This window comes from Elephas maximus, chromosome 3 (assembly GCF_024166365.1).
Source record: "Elephas maximus indicus isolate mEleMax1 chromosome 3, mEleMax1 primary haplotype, whole genome shotgun sequence".
In the NCBI taxonomy this organism is placed as follows: Eukaryota; Metazoa; Chordata; class Mammalia; order Proboscidea; family Elephantidae; genus Elephas; species Elephas maximus.
In genome coordinates this window covers 135,875,675-135,893,488 of record NC_064821.1, presented here as the reverse complement: position 1 = coordinate 135,893,488, position 17,814 = coordinate 135,875,675, and the positions used below count along the sequence as shown (strand labels likewise).

Sequence of the window (17,814 nt, the reverse complement as noted above, 5' to 3'; positions counted from 1 at the left end):
TCCTGTGATAGAATATAGTATGTACCAAATATTTCTTAAGGTCCTCAATACTTTTTTAAATAGACAATTCTGCCAATTCCTGATTCAAGTTCTAACCGTGTATGTATTGGATATTTGTAAAAGTAAATTAAAATTAATTACATAAAATATTATAAACTTTAATATATATTTCTGTTGATCTTGGTTACATTTGTTTGTCATCTTGTATATTTAATGATGTTGATTTGCAATAATGACTCTTTCCCAATAAATAAAATGACTTATGATTTTCTCACTTGAAAGACCTAGAAAATAACATACGACAATATATATGGAATAGAGCATCCATTCAATGGTAATTTATAGAAAAGCTTTGTTTTAGAAATTTAATATTCAGTAAAAACTTCATGAAAAATATGGGACTTATTCAGGTCTTTGAATGATAGGTAACAATTAAGCTGGTCAATATAAGCTTGACTTAATGAGAGAGAGAGTTTGAATTAAAGAATAGTGAACTGTAAGGGTAAAAATTTAAGGTGGATAAAGTCTAGACGTAGAAAGGGACTGCATCTGGATGAATTTGATGGAGAAAATAGAGTTGAGACATCCAGCTAGATGTCATCCAGGCCGAAGGTTAGAATGGAGAATGTGATGCACTGTGGGACATGTTGGAAATGTCCTTTAGGTTTTTGAGCTATTGTTTGGATTTAGTCCTTTAGCAAGAACACTGTGGATGAGTTACCATATTCTCGGCACTGGTCTTTGTATATAGTGCTCAGATATTTTTTTTTATCAGAGTTTTATTTTAGGGTGGGGGGACGGAGGGAGTAATAGGAATGAATGGGAGTTTGGACCAGAGGCTGATTCTTTAAAGGGACGTTGATCTATAGATCCCTGTAGCCTTCAAAGCTCATGTGAAGAGTCTAGAAGTATTGATGGGAGAAGACAGATAAATCATAAGAGGATTGTGGATTATAGTAGAGCATGAAGTGATTACCATATTTAAAGAAGGAATAACAGATAAATATAATGAGGATATTAATAGGGGAATGATGATTTGTTTAAAATTAAAAATATAAACTTTTAGCTTTTTATTTCATGTATGGTCCTAATAATGAAATAACTCATGTTGCTCTAATAAGATGTTTTATTTTCAGGTACAGAAGTTGCAAGAAGCAGCTGAAATAGTGAAAAGCAGATGTGAAAATTTACTGCATGAAAATAACCAAATAACAAAAAACAAAAATAAAAAATTAGAGAAAGTAAGTTTGAAATTTTAAATAATAAAAATATTTTATTTATATGCATATTATACATAATATTTAATTTTGGCCATTATTTTAATCATTCTTACCTAGGAATTGTTGGTTCTTAACCTCTGTTGGAGTTTGTTTTCTGAGGAAGTAATGTTTTTTTATAAGCTTGAAATGTTTGAATGTTTTTTCACTTTATCCTCAATGTTTAGAAAATAGACATAAAACATGCTTAATTTTTATGATATAAGAGCAGATACAAACAGCTCGAAAAAAATTATTTTCTATTGCTAAGCTTTATCAGGAAACCCTGGTGGCATAGTGGGTAAGTGCTACCGCTGCTAACCAAAGGGTCTGCAGTTCGAATCCGCCAGGCGCTCCTTGGAAACTATGGGGCAGTTCTACCCTGTCCTGTAGGGTTGCTATGAGTCGGAATTGACTCAACGGCACTGAGGTTTTTTTTTTTGGAAGCTTTATCAACCATAAGTATACAAATTTGAAGTTTAAGTATTCACTTCTCTTTAAACTTGACGTTAAGACTGGTGTTTTTAATACATGTCATTTTTAATCTCACCTTTTTTTTTTTTCTGGTAGTAAATCTAAAAAAGCAAGTAAATTGTTCTCTGCTAAATACTTTCTTGGAAGAAATAGTTTCTTTAAAAAAAAAGGCATCATTTCCTTTTATTCATCCTATTACAACAGAATAAAGAGAAGGCCAGGTTGGCAAGTTATGATGTTTTTTGTGAATATTTTTAAGTTTTTAAACGAAACCTCATCCCTTTTTCGGGCTTTTCATGTTGTTTGGTAAGAAAGCAGTGAAAGTCAGAAGGCACTGACTATTGGCTAGAGAAGTCATGAGGTGCTACTGGTCAGTTCCAACCAAGTGTAATAAGGTCACTGTCTCTGGGTTGCCCCCTTATCTTGGGATTGTGAAGTCCGAGTGAAGCACCAATGTGAAGAAGAGGTCAGCCGAAGCAGACATTCTGCCAATCAGACAGAAATGAAGATAGCCCACCAAATCCACAGCTTGCTACTTTCTTAATTATCTTGTACTTATTTTTAGCAGGTCAGAGAAGAAACCATTTCATGTCTTTTAGACTCCTCTTTTTTTCTCATCAGACATACCAATGCAAATGCCTCCTCTTCTGCTAGGCAACACTGCAGATAAAAGCCTATATTTTTCAGATACTGTGATGTCATAGTGTTTTCTTACGGACATTAAACCAGAAAAGTTTCTTTTTTTAATGAAACCCTTCTTTTTCATTTTCCAATGTTTAAATCTTCTGGCTTTTTTCGTGGGCTGTTAGATGTTTGGGGGACACAGAGTCATACTTCGTTCTAGTTTTATTCTTCTGTAATGATTTATTCTGTAAAGATCAAGAGTTACAGATGTTGCACAGAAGCTATGGGTGTTCCTTGTCTCAGGGAAAGAGTCTAGCATTTGTTTTTCCTCCTTATGAACATCCTAAGTGCCATGTGTCTGGTTATTTTTTCTAATTAGCAGTACAAGCCTTTCTTAAGGTTGCTTCTTGCCACATGTCCACAAAAGTGCTACACTGAGGAACTTCAGCAACCAAAGACAATAATTTGGATAAAATTAGAGAGTTTTTTTTTTTTTTTTTCCTGGTAACATTACTGATCAAATTACAGTCTAGTAAGGACTGATGATATTCCATTCCATTGCTGTCGAGTGAATTCCGACTCATAGCAACCCTATAGGGCAGAGTAGAACTGGCCTATAGAGTTTCCAAGGAGTGCCTGGTGGATTCAAACTGCCAGCCTTTCGGTTGCAGCCATAGCACTTAACCACTACACCACCAGGGTTTCCAAAATCTTCTGTGCCCTCTCTGAGGCTCAAACTCAGGACCTTCAGATTATGAGACTGACTCGCTGCCTACTGTGCTAAGAAGGTACTTGTCTGATGATATTAGCTATCTTGAAATAATACACAGTAAACCCCACCGATTTGTGCTAAGACGAGTGAAGCAAGGCTGCTCCAATTTATTTAAATGTCTGAATTATAAGATTGAATAACTAAAGTAATTGACAATTATTTTAGAACTAAAGTAATGGACAATTATTTTAGAACTCTGTTAATGGCTAGACAGTAAAAAAGAAAACTACAATACTAGCTTTATTAGTAATAATATCTATGCTTGAATACAAATGACAAGTAAAAAAGCCTGCTTCCTAAGTAGGCATTCTCACAGCAACCTACTATTACTGTGTTAAGAATTAAGTCCAACCCACTTCAGAGTTATGATATGCTCTTATTTAGCAGTGTAAATCAATGTTTGTTCATATTTGTTTGGATGAATCTTTTTTGTTTAAAACTGTTATACCTAAAATACTTATATACTACAAGTGTATCTAGTATTTAAGATAGTGAAAATATTAATGCTGAATGTGTGATCTTGCACTTATTTCCCCTAATGCTACAACTCAGATGAGAGGCCAGATGGAGTCTCATCTGAAGGAGCTAGAGCGCATCCGCGATTCCTTGACGGCGGCCGAGCAGAGGCTTCACGAGAGTCAGGAGAGTCTGCAGTGCTACAAGGGGAAATGTGCAGACCAGGCACAGACCATTAGGGAGCTGCAGGGTCAGGTGTCCAGTGGCCGTTCTGATTTGTCCTAGATGTGTTAAAGGAGTGCTATGGGATGATTTCAACAGTTGAAGGCACTCATGTTAGGGCTGACTTTTTACTTCCATCTAAATCAATTGATAGAATATCAGTTTCATGCAGATACTGTAATATTTTCCAAGCTGTTCTTTTAGTATTTGATGGTAATTAAGATTGCTAATTTAGTTTTTTCATACAAATATATCTTTAGACATTTGAGGAAATAGTAATAGCAAGTAAGAAGGAGTGAAGCTATGCTTATGTATATATAAAAATATACATATTACATGCATATATACACATTACATACATTTGTATGTATACGTATGTAATATATATATACATTTTGGCATCAGCATAAGGTAAATAATCTAAAACAATTAGAAATTAATTAGATTTTGCATCAAGTTTATTGGCATTTCAGTCACATTTTCAATATATACTTTTTTATTCCAACAGAACAGGTATCATGTGTGTCCTGTTACTTACCACACAGCCATCTCCTAGCTCAATGCCTAGCACATAGTGAGCACTCAATAAATATTTGTTGAGTGAATTAATATTATGTCAAAAAACCATGTCCAAGGATGGTAGGAAGTGCTTTTCTTTATTCGAAGGACATTTTTAAGGATTCCTTGTCTGTTCTCCAAATATAATTTGGATTTTAATTTTGAAACGCATCTTGTTTAAAAAAATGCAAATAAAACTTTGCTGAATTTAAATTCCTAATAAGAAATTTTCATAAGAAAATATCTGATTATAAAGAAATTTTCATAAGAAAATATCTGGTTATAAAGATTAGGCAGGTTAACCTAAATTAACAATTATGATAAAAAATTTTTATTATCAAAGCTTCTTAAACTGTTTAAATCCAGCCTTTGAAATGCTATGGGAAGTATATTCTGTCTTGCCATGGGCAAGGGTGTCTTTGGTTGATTTGTGTTTTTATCTTGCTTCTCACAAAAATGCCATTTTTATTCTTGTTACAATTTCATAGATATTCAGTTATCAGTTAGTATCTTTATGTGAAACAGAAAAATATACAAGAATCGCTAAATGTCCAACAGTAGATTAATACTGTTTAACAGTTCCACATTTCAGCTTAATAAAATAAATGTCCTTTTATCAATAAAAAGTTTGTTCAGAATGTTTTCATTATCATTATCCAGGAAACTTTTCAGTTGATGTTGTCCATGAGGCAATATAGTTTTTTAAGGTTAATCAGGAATTTAAACTTGTGTTTTAACAATGTAGTATGTCTTGGTGTCTTTCTATATAGGAGGAATAATAATATTGACCTTCTTGTTTCTTATGTTATATTACACTAAAGTATGTAGATTTCTTTGGAAGTTGATTATAAAGAAAATAACCAAGAAAACATTTGTTTTTTTTCCTTTTAGGTTGATGGAAATCACAGTCTTCTGACAAAGCTTTCTCTAGAAGAGGAAAATTATCTTATTCAGTTGAAGTGTGAAAACCTTAAACAGTAAGCATTAAATTGACTTAAAGTTGGTGTTACATTTTTTCAACATACTAGAATTTTAAAATGTATGTTTTCTGTAAAAAGAAAATTAGAACAGATGGATGCAGAAAATAAAGAACTTGAAAAGAAGCTGGCAAGCCAAGAAGAATGTCTTAAGTACAGCAATCTTAAGTTTAAAGAGAAATCTGCAGAATATACAGCATTGGCCAGGCAGCTGGAAGCTGCTTTAGAAGAAGGAAGACAAAAGGTACAGATGGCTTATATTTAGAAACTTTTTAATTAGTTTACCAAAGAGTTGTCTTTTTAAACAGTATCTTATCTTACCAAACCTACAGTTACTGTTTTTCCCTGATGACAGGGTGAAAGGAGCAATTACGTTTTTTGTTCTTTACCTGCTTTTCTCTTTTGGAGCAAAACAGATGTATTAGTGGATCAGAGTTACTTTGGTATAAACAGGGTGATGTGGTAGGGTAAAAGAAACCCTAGTGTTGCAGTGGTTGAAGTGCTGGGCTGCTAATCAAAAGGTTGGCAGTTCAAAGCCACCAGCCACTCCAGAGGAGAAAGATGTGGCAGTCCACTTCCATAAAGATTTACAGCCTTGGAAACCCTACGAGGCAGTTCTGCTCCATCCTATAGGGTTGCTGTGAGTCAGAATCGACTTGATGGCAGTGGGTTTTTTTTTTTTTTTTTTTAAATAATTTTTATTGTGCTTTAAGTGAAAGTTTACAAATCAAGTCAGTCTCTCACACAGAAACCCATATACACCTTGCTACGCACTCCCAATTACTCTCCCCCTAATGAGACAGCCTGCTCTTTCTCGCCCCTCTCTCTTTTGGTCAGCTTGTAACCCCCTCCACCCTCTCATCTCCCCTCCAGGCAGGAGATGCCAACATAGTCTCAAGTGTCCACCTGATCCAAAAAGCTCACTCCTCACCAGCATCCCTCTCCAACCCATTGTCCAGTCCAATCCCTGTCTGAAGAGTTGGCTTTGGGAATGGTTCCTGTCCTGGGCCAACAGAAGGTCTGGGGGCCATGACCACCAGGGTCCTGCCATTCTCAGTCAGACCATTAAGTCTGGTCTTATGAAACTTTGGGGTCTGCATCCCACTGCTCCTGCTCCCTCAGGGGTTCTCTGTTATGTTCCCTGTCAGGGTAGTCACCAGTTGTAGCTGGGCACCATTTAGTTCTTCTGGTCTCAGGATGATGTAGTGGCTGGTTCATATGGCCCTTTCTGTCTTTTGGGCTCATAATCACCTTGTGTCCTTGATGTTCTTCATTCTCCTTTGATCCAGGTGGGTTGAGACCAATTGATGAATCTTAGACGGCTGCTTGCTAGCGTTTAAGACCCCAGACGTGGCAGTGGGTTTTTGATTTGGCAGGGTAAAGGGCAGAGTGGGAAAATACTCTGAAGGCATCCTTTTATCATTTTTTAATAAAATTAAAGTGATTGTGCAAATTATTAAAGAATTTGGTTTTGATCGGATCCGGTCAGCTGCCCAACTCCCCCCCCCCCTTTTTTTTTTGGTAGATATTGTTGCATAAATGAATAGATGCAAGAATTAAAGTCCAGTTAAATCCACGTGGTTAACAGTTAATGAATATCTTGCTGTGTCAGACATTCTGTTAGTGCTTGAGATGTGAAGATGAATAAGACTTGGCCTCAGCTCTCAGGATACTCACAGATCTAGTAGGGAGATAACAAGTGAACAAAAACATGTAGGTGCTATAATAGGGGGAGGGTAAAAGATACACTGAGGGAGTGGTTATTTCAATCTGGCGGTAAGGAGAAATGGTTCAAGAAGAACTCAAAGAAGAGATAAATTTATGAGATGATTTGAAAATCTAACCCTGAAAGGATAAGCTTTGGAGTACAAGAGGAACTGGACTTGAATTCTGTTCTAACACGTTGTACCCTGACCCAGGGCAAGTTATTTCTTCTCTAAGCCTTGGTTTCTTAATAGATAAAATGGGGATGATACATTTCCTCAGAGAATTGAATGATGCGAAAAAGGGCCATCCATTCCTTAATGACTCTCAAGTTATATTTCCAATCCAGACCTCTCTCTCCCCTGAATCCACTCATATATCCTCCTACTGACTTACACCTCTGCTCAACATAGGCGTCTCAAACTTGGCATCTCCAAAACCACATTCTGAATCCTTGCCTCTAAACTCTCTTCCACTTACTGTTTTCCCCAGGCCAGTTAATGGCAGTTCTACTAGAGTCAGATAAAATCTGATATCCTTGAAATATGGGTTTTATGTTACAATATCACAGATATATTTTTGGTTAAAATGGATTTTGGGTGACATATCATAGAATCAAAGTTGAGTAGTAAAATGTACTGCCAATGGTAGAAATGTAATCCAGATTTCTCAACTCCATCAGCCCTTAGAAGGGAATAGGAAAGGACTATATCCATGTTTCAGCCTAAGTAGACTTTGGAAATGCCAGTTACCTTCAGATTCCTTCCCCCAAAGTGCTCAGAGTCTTCAGAGGTGTATCTGCCCTCCTTTTTCTCCTGCTGCAGTGTGATATGGGACTGTCTGTAGCTTCTGCTCATGTGAGGAGTGCCATCACTGCACGGCCACCATTGTCCACACTGATGGAGCAATGCTAAGGGCACCAATATTTGTCCTGAGGGTCCTGTCTCCCACAGCTTAGGTGCTCCCAGCATCCTTCACTCACAGTCACTCTTGGAATTTATGGAGAAGAGATCTTTGTAACTTACTTTATAGTAACTTGGAAGTGAGTCGATAGGAGTGAAGTTAGAGAACAATCCTCACTAGCTCCTTGCTCCTGGGCTAGTCCATGCTTCCGATATCATTCCTATGGATCTAACCTACAGTTCTTCCAAACAGGCTCCCACATATCTGAATCCACAATGAACATAGCTAAGCTGGACTTGCTTCTAAAATAAGCTACCAGAGAAATATATAAATTCAGACCACTTTGGAAATGAATGAAGCACTAATCATTTTGAAAGAAATGATTCCTCCTTTTTCGTGTGTGTGAACTTTATGAATCAACACCCTCACCCCAAATTCTGTCCATCCAAACCTATAACCATCATTTAATAAGAGCTTTTTATTCTTCACTACTGCTCTAGATACTATGCTGAACATAAATATTGTGAAAACATAGCAGTTGGTCTCAGTATGTTATAAAAATAAGCTGTTGGGGAAAGCACCTACCTAAGTCACAGAATAGTGGAAATATATACACCTTTTCCATCGCAAGCTAGTTTTGCAGGTACTTACACTACAAAGATGAATTTAAATACTTACGTGTGCCTCCTCAAGATAAAACATCTTTAAACATTATTGAATTATTTAACATCCAATTAATTTTTTTTGAAAGAAAGGTACAGTATAACTATGTCAAAGGCTTTAAATCATATTTTAAGGAAAGCAATTTAGTTATTTTATTCTTTTAATAAAATTACAGGTTTCTGAAGAAATAGAGAAAATGTCATCTAGAGAGAGGGCTTTACAAATTAAAATATTAGATCTGGAAACTGAGCTTAGAAAGAAAAATGAAGAACAAAATCAACTTGCTTGCAAATTTAGCAGCGTAAGTATTAGTATGGCTTAAAATATCATCATATAAAATATATTAGCATTTAACATCCTTGCCATATAATTTAGTGAAATAGTTACAGAAGTGAGGAGACTCAAGGATATTGCTTTAATGATAACATAAAAAATAACATAGTATATACCATAAAAAATAAAAATGTCAAGATCATGCCAAAGAATTTATTATCCTGCCTCCCTGGTAACATCTATTACATTTCCTCGAAGTCTCATCAGGCCTTTTAGCTGCATATTACTTTTACATGACAGGTGCTTAATGAAAGTTACAGGTATAATCTACTTATTTTACTCCCTGGTCTGAATTTTCCATTTTTTTAGATAAATATAATTTAAACTGTTTTATTACTATAAGTTAGATTTTTATATCAGTCTTGAGTAATGACTTATATTTTAGCATGCTATAAGTTGGTTTTATAAGTTGGTTTTAAGTAAATACTCAGTATTATCATACCTGCACATGGGATGGATGATTTGGTCAACTCAGCCATGAAATGAGAATACCAAATAAGCTGTGCTTAATTAGTCTTCTAATGTTTTTTTTTTTTACTAAATATTTATGAATATTCAATTGGTATAAGGTACTCTGAAAGCTAGCACTATCCATGATTATATTACTTAACAACTATCTACTTAACAGTGATATACAGAACAATGACACTTTATTTTACCAGAAGCCAGAGACCCCATGAACAGTATTTTTCATTCTCAAATGTCTAAAAAGTTGAAAAACTGAAAGGTTCAAAAGTCAAATGATTTTTGGCATGCACCATTAGTTTAATTTTATTGCAATCAAAAGTTTCATAGTAATCTAATCAGAACAAAGCATTTATCACTTAATTGAGCACAAGCCTTCCCTTTATTTCTAAACATTTTTTTACTCACCAAGTTCCTGATATTGTAAAATATGTATGATGTTCTTTTTGTGATTGAAGCCTCTGAAAAAAAATAAGTATACCAAGATTAAGTGGATTTTGCTATTATGTTTTCAGTTCTTGGCTAAAGCTACTACATAAAGGGCTTTAAGATCTGATGTTTTATTAAACTTGGTGAGTTTTGCAGTAGTAAAAATCTAGAACTGTAAGCATACATTTAGACTTATGACAGGGTTTCACATTGCTGAACAATGAGCTATGTGTTCTACCCCTCGCAGTCATCAGTTCTATGGGCAGCCCAGTATTTATTTTGTATACCTGCTTTAGCCCTGATTGAATTGTAAGCTCCTTTTTTTTTTTTTTTGAAAGCCTTTCTCATAGTTGATTGTATCCTGGTGTCTTCCACATGCCCTACTCACCATAGCAGGTCTTTGCAGATTTTCTGTCCAAGTCCTCCAAAGGAAAGTGGTGTGAATGAATAGACCCAAGGGTGATCTTAGCAGCAGCCATCCTGAAGCTTGATGTCTTTGAAGTCTTAATGTGTTATCCTAAAATCCATGCACATTTTGCATTCAACCTTACATTATAGGCATGTTTGTGTTAATATTTTTCTCTCCAAATTGTTGAGTAAAATCAGTGCTCCATAAAGATTCCCTGTGCTCATTCTGTGACTTTTTACAGCCCAGCTTAGCACTTTGCTTCACACCACCCCCCTTCCCCTGACAGGCATAGCTCAGTTTGAGAAGACATCAGGTATCACTGAACAATTGATATGAAGGAAATAAAAATCTCTCTTCTCAAGGTGCCTACATTTTAGTTGGAAGCTACGTGGTATTTGCAGCCTGTCTTTATCTAAAGCATTTTCAGTGAACAGATCTACTAAGGAATTTATGTGCAACTGAATGTTTAAAAAATGTATTAGGTTTTTAACTTATTTTGAAATAAAGAACACCTATAGGATCAATATGAGTCAGAATCGACTCGATGGCAACAGGTTTGGTTTTTTTGGTTATAATATTAATAGTTCTTTTTCCTTGTTAAAGGATTCTAAAAACAAAATGTTCACATTATTAAAACTAGAATTTAATAAATTTTTAAGACAGTAAAAGTCATTCCCATGGTATAAAATTTGAATTTTTAGACAGAATAGCACAAAACTAGTATTAAAATGTCATGTTTAATTTAATGGAAATTAATTGTGACACTTTTAAATAAAATCCACTCAAGTTAATCATGTTAAATATGTAATAATTTAGGTCTGTGTGAATGTTTTTTACAACAAACTATATTACAGTAGAGATCAACCGTGTATGTGCTTTAATCTGGGTTTTAAGGAAATGTTAGCTCTAAGATAATAACAAATACATCAGAAGTGTGGATTTTTTTTTTAAATTAAAAAGAACGTATTCAGTTAATGTACATATATGTTTTATGAATATTGCCCTTTGATATGAATGTCATTGTTGATCATCTGTATTTTTTTATTTAGAAAGCACAACACCAGGAAGTATGTTTAAAAGAAATACAACATAGTCTTGAGAAGTCGGAGAATGAAAATGAGAGTATGAAGAATTACTTGCAGTTTCTTAAAACGTCGTATGTAACTATGTTTGGGTAAATTGTTATCGTCTAGAAGCAATAGGTTTTTACTATGAGTTAAAACGTGATTAGGTAAAAAAATAAACTACCTGCTGTTACACTTGGTGATTTGTAGGTGATAATATTAGAGTTTTTATGTAAAGATTTTTGAAACATAATTTATTATTCAATTAAAACTTTAAAACAAGATAGAGATGTTAGAACTCTTTTCTGAAATAAAGAACGCCTATGACATTTTTTTTTATTTGTTAAATGATTCTAAAAAAAGTTTTACTCTTGTTTAATTTCTATTTAAATCATATCGAATTTTCAGAATGTATTTCACACATGTATGCCAAAGTATTCTTTATGACAATCTGTGGCCACCATTCAAGTGAATTTGTAATTAGTCCGGGCCAATTATGGACCAAATTAAAAAAAAAAAAAGAAATCGCCATCAAGTTGATTCTGACTCATAGTGGCCCTGTAAGACAGAGTAGAACTGCCCTATAGGGCTTTCTAGGCTGTAATCTTTACTGGAGCAGATCACTAGGTCTTTCTTCTGCAGAGCTGCTGGTGGGTTTGAGCTGCCGACATTTGGATTAGCAGCTGAGCACTTAAGCATTGTGCTACCAGGTTTCCTTATGAGCCAAATACAGGATTTTAAATAATGTACATAATTGTTTTATACTGTGGTGCTATACATGTTAATACAATAAAGGGAAACATTTTGGATTTTAGTTTTTGGTAATGGTAAAATTACATACTTTCTAAAGATACCAAGTATCTCAGTATACTTATTATTTCACGTATATGCTAAGATGCCATTATGATTTCTGTTTATGTTTTAAATATAGGATTTTAAGTCATAGCTACTAAATGCCAAGTGACAGTGGCAGATGAAGAACATGTTGGCGTATGTCGTTTCTTTATAAAGAATAGGCGTTCAGGCTCTCCAAACAACTCACAGTCTCTTTTGTTTTTTCTTTATTTTATGTTAGTGATTATCTGATATTATTATTGTAGACAATCTAAAGCCTCTAAATTAACTAAAATATTAAAGGGAAACAATTTGCTCCGCGCTTTCCACAGCCATCTCACATAGCATGATCAGAATAAACACTCTTAATACCAAGAAGTTTCAGGATAAGTTAATATTAAGATGAAGTAAGAGAGATACTAAGAACTTGTTCTCTGTAACTCCCATCCTATGTGCTAAGACAGAATACTCTAAAAAGCAGTCAAGTAATAGTGACTCCTCTTAGACCATGGCTTGAGAGCTGTTTGTTGGAAGGAATACTCAGGTCTCAAAAGATCATTCAAAGAGGCAGGCTGTGCACTACGCAGTCTCAGCCTATGAACAGAATTCAGTCTCCCCAGGATGTCCTCTTCCATAGGAAATGGGGGCCTGCTCCTCACTGGTCCACTTACTCCTAAGTCTGCCTTATCATCCTTCAGGGACTTACTTTCCCAGTCGCCCAACTGCTCGTAGTATTTTTCTTAAAATAGCAAAATACAGTAATGTCAGAAACTGGTCACATTTTTTTGCCTAAAAATCACTACCAACATTAGTTTGCCTCCCCCCTTCCCCCTTATCCCTTTAATCATAGTGCCCACAGTACTAATAAACATGCTTGACCCTTGTGGTCCTTTCTTCATCTTCAAAAGCCAAGGCTGCCTTGAGAAATGCCCACACAAAAGGAAACTAAGGTTCTTGAGGGCTGCTCAGTGACTGTGAGCTCCTTAGACCAGGATTGTATCTTCTTCATGTTTGTATCTCAGCCCCTACACAGTACCTGATATCTATCTAGTAGGTACTCAGTTGACGTTGGTGGCTAGAAATAGGGATGGATATTGAAGTGTATTCAGAGAGGGAGGCGGAGCCAAGATGGCAGAATAGACAGACGCTTCCAGCGAGCCTTCTCTACAACAAAGACCTGAAAAACACAAGTGAAACGAGTATATTTATGACAAGCTAGGAGCACTGAGCATCAAAGGCAAGCTTAGAAAATGAACAGAGTGGCAGGGGGAGGAAGAGACGTTTCAGAAGCAGAGAGGAGTTACTGGACCTGAATCGCGGGGAACCCTCAGGGACCATTCCCGGAGCGGCAGTAGGGGGCTGGTACTAGCATCTGGCCACGGGTTCTTCAGGAAGAAGCAGCCAACCACACAGCCTACTCACACCTCCAGACCCAGAGAACGGCGCTCTCGGCAAAAGCTAAGTACTTGCATATATTTTACCGTGCCTCCCCCACCCCAGGCCGGCTTTGGCGGGTGAATTCCCTGGGCCTGAGACAGGCACTGTTGAGTGCCTAGAGCCATTCTCCTGGCCTTGGAGACGGAAAAAATTTGCAACTGTGGGAAAAGATAATTTGCCAGCTCCACTAACCAGGGGAGCTCAGGACAGAAGCGGCTCCTGTCCAGGCATAAACGGTCCATGGACTTTGAGCACCTTTCCCCTCTGCATTGACCTGTGTGGGCCTATTTCAGGAGAATAGGCCCTTGTTGTCAGACTCTAACAGTTTCAGCTGTGCAGTGGAGAGGTGGGTGTTTGATGTTTGACATTGCTTTGCCTATTAAATAGGGTCCTCACCTACCCACATCAGGGGCCTAAGGACTGGTAGCTCCACTCAGGTCACCCAGCCACCCATGACAGGGGTCCAAGGATAACTTGTACCTCCCAGTCCTTACAACCAAAAACCTTGGGTGCCCATGATCTGTCTGCAGAACCCACCCACCTGCATGCACTAGGGAACAGGGACGCGCTTTCCTCAGAGACACTTGGGGGTCGGTTTTCACCCTCCTGCCTTGTTCAGAGCGTGACCCCCTGCTTCAATCAGATACCGGTACATACACCAATCACCCCTGCCCCTCTAAGAATGTAGGACAGAGTCTCTACCACACACTTGATGATCACCTACCTGGAAACCTGAGCTGAATTCATACAAGAAAAGTGAATGGACTCCTAGACTGATATATCTGATGACAGCTCTAGCCATCTGGGGACAGGACATAAGAGCTCCAAAGGTGAAAATAATCAAGCTAGCTCACTCTAGCAAACCATTTGGGCATATCAAAATAAAACAAAGCAAGAAGCGGCGACACAGTAAGCAAGCATAAACTAATACAATAACTTATAGATGGCTTGGAGACAACAGTCAATATCAAGTCACAGAAAGAACCAGACCATAATCACCTCAACAAGCTCTCAAAACAAAGAATTCAGGGATCTTCTAGATGAAAGTGCATTCCTGGGATTACCAGAGGCAGAATACAAAAGATTAATATACAGAACCCTTTAAGAAATCAGGAAGGAAGTGAGGCAATCCTGAACAAGCCAAGGAGCACACAGATAAAGCAATTGAAGAAATTAGAAAGATTATTCAAGAATGTAATGAAAAATTTAATAAGCTGGAAAAATACATAGACAAAAATCAGAAATTCAGAAGATTAACAATAAAATTATGGAAGTAGACAACTCAACAGAAAGAGGAGCAGAAGTGAGCAACTAGAAGCCAGAATTTCTGAACTTGAAGATAAATCAGTTGGCGCTAATATATTTGAAGAAAAATCAGATAAAAGAATTTAAAAACATGAAGAAACTTAAGAATCATGTAGGACTCTATCAAGAGAAATAACCTACGAGTGATTGGAATACAAGAACAGGGAGGGATAACAGAAAATACAGACAGAATTGTTGAAGATTTGTTGGCAGAAAACTTCCCTGATATCATGAAAGATGAGAAGATACCTATCCAAGATGCTCATCGAATGCCACATAAGGTAGATCTTAAAAGAAAGTCACCAAGACGTATTGTAATCAAACTTGCCAAAACCAAAGATAAAGAGAGAATTTTAAGAGCAGCTAGGGATAAACGAAAAGTCACCTACAAAGGAGAGCCCATAAAAATAAGCTCGGACTACTCAGCAGAAACCATGCAGGTAAAAAGGCAATGGGATGACATATTTAAAAAATTAAAGGAAAAAAAGAGCCAGCAAGAATCATATATCCAGCAAAACTGTCTCTTAAATATGAAGGTGAAATTAGGACATTTCCAGATAAACAGAATTTTAGGGAATTTGTAAATACCAAACCAAAACTACAAAAAATACTGAAGGGAGTTCTTTCGTTAGAAAATCAATAATATCAGGCATCAACTCAAGACTAGAACACTGGACAGAGCAATCAGAATTCAACCCAGACAAGGAAATAAAAAAAAAAAAAAGCAAGATTAAAGAAAAAAAAGGAAAAGCTCAAAACAGGGTAACAGCAATGTTATATAAAAGAAGACAACATTAAAACAATAAAGAGGGACTAAGTTTTTTTTTAAGAAATGTAATCATAGATTGTGCATATGGAGAGGGAGATACGGCAATACAAGGAAATAAAAGTTAGGTTTAATTTAGAAAAATAGGGGTAAATAATAAGGTAACCACAAAGGAGACAAACTATCCTACTCATCAAAATAAAAGAAAAAAAAAATAGAGACTGAGCAGAAACAAAATCAACGACAACGAATATGAGGAAAGGACAATATATAAAGATACTCAGCACATAAAATTAAGTGGGAGAAAGAAACTGTCAACAATACACAAAAAAAGACATCAAAATGACAGCACTAAATTCATAACTATCCATAATTACACCGAAAGTAAATGGACTAAATGCAGCAATAAAGAGACAGAGAGTGGCAGAATGGATTAAAAAACACGATCCACCTATATGCTGCCTATAAGAGACACACCTTAGACTTAGAAGCACAAAGAAACTAAAAACTCAAAGGATGGAAAAAAATATATCAAGCAAACAACAAAAAAGAGCAGGAGTGGCAATATTAATTTCTGACAAAATAGACTTTAAAGTTAAATCCATCAGAAAGGATAAGGAAGGATACTATATAATGATTAAAGGGACAATACACCAAGATGATATAGCCATATTAAATATTTATGCACCCAATGACAGGGCTGCAAGATACATAAAACAAACTCTATCAGCATTGAAAAGTGAGATAGCTCCACAATAATAGTAGGAGGCTTCAACACACCACTTTTGGTGAAGGACAGGACATCCAGAAAGAAGCTCAATAAAGACACGGAAGATCTAAATGCCACAATCAACCAACTTGACCTCGTAGACATATACAGAACACTCCACCCAACAGTAACCAAGTATACTTTCTTTTCTAGAGCACATGGAACATTCTCTAGAATAGACCACATATTAGGTCATAAAGCAAGCCTTAGCAGACTCCAAAACATTGAAATATTACAAAGCATATTCTCTGACCATAATGCCATAAAAGTGGAAATCAATACCAGAAAAGGCAGGGAAAAGAAATCAAGCACTTGGAAACTGAATAATACCCCGCTCAAAAATGATGGAATTATACAAGACGTTAAGGCTGGAATAAAAAAATTCATAGATTCCAGTGAGAATGAAAACACTTCCTATCAGAATTTTTGGGACACAGCAAAAGCGGTGCTTAGAGGTCAATTTATATCAATAAATGCACACATCCAAAAAGAAGAAAGGGCCCAAATCAAACAATTATCCCTACAACTTGAACAAATAGAAAGAGAGCAACAAAAGAAACCTTCAGGCACCAGAAGAAAACAATAAAAATTAGAGCAGAACTAAATGAAATAGAAAACAGAAAAACAGGAAGACCCAACTGAAATTAAAAGAATCGTATCAGATTACTATGAAAAACTATACTCAGACAAATCTGAAAACCTAGAAGAAATGGATGAATTCCTAGAAACACACTACCTACCTAAACTAACACAAACAGAGGTAGAACAACTAAATAGACCCATAACAAAAGAGGAGATTGAAAAGGTAATCAAGGAACTCCCAAAGAAAAAAAGCCCTGGCCCGGACGGCTTCACTGCAGATTTGAGTTAACACCACTACTACTAAAGGTATTTCAGAGCGTAGAAAAGGACAGAATACTCCCAAACTCATTCTATGAAGCCAGCATATCCCTGATACCAAAACCAGGTAAAGACACCACAAAAAAAAGAAAATTACAGACCTTTATCCCTCATGAATGTAGCTGCAAAAATCCTCAACAAAATTCTAGCCAATAGAATTCAACAACATATCAAAAAAATAATTCACCATGACCACATGGGATTCATACCAGGTATGCAGGAATGGTTCAACATTAGAAAAACAATTAATATAATCCACCACATAAATAAAACAAAAGACAAGAATCACATGATTTTTATCAATTGATGCAGAAAAGGCATTTGAAAAAGTTCAACAGCCATTCATGATAAAAACTCTCAGCAAAATAGGAATAGAAGGAAAATTCGTCAACATAATAAAGGTCATTTATACATAGCCAACGGCCAACATCATCGTAAATGGAGATAGCCTGAAAGCATTCCCCTTGAGATCGAGAACCAGACAAGGATGCCCT

At 36.1% G+C, this 17,814-nt stretch overlaps 1 protein-coding gene across 3 annotated transcripts in view; it reads left to right on the top strand.

Annotated features, from left to right (window-relative positions):
* ODF2L (outer dense fiber of sperm tails 2 like) overlaps nt 1-16,314 on the top strand; it is a 64,176-nt gene extending 47,862 nt beyond the window's left edge. Inside the window, exons 12-17 of one of the 3 annotated variants that reach the window (XM_049879676.1) lie at nt 1,137-1,241; nt 3,679-3,837; nt 5,254-5,339; nt 5,421-5,583; nt 8,785-8,910; nt 11,295-16,314. In XM_049879676.1, coding sequence (XP_049735633.1) covers nt 1,137-1,241; nt 3,679-3,837; nt 5,254-5,339; nt 5,421-5,583; nt 8,785-8,910; nt 11,295-11,423 — 768 coding nt within the window. In that variant the 3' untranslated portion in view covers nt 11,424-16,314. The remainder of the gene's footprint in view (nt 1-1,136; nt 1,242-3,678; nt 3,838-5,253; nt 5,340-5,420; nt 5,584-8,784; nt 8,911-11,294) is intronic. The other 2 variants (XM_049879674.1, XM_049879675.1) reach the window with 2 other exon arrangements.
* Nucleotides 16,315-17,814: the final 1,500 nt, after the last annotated feature.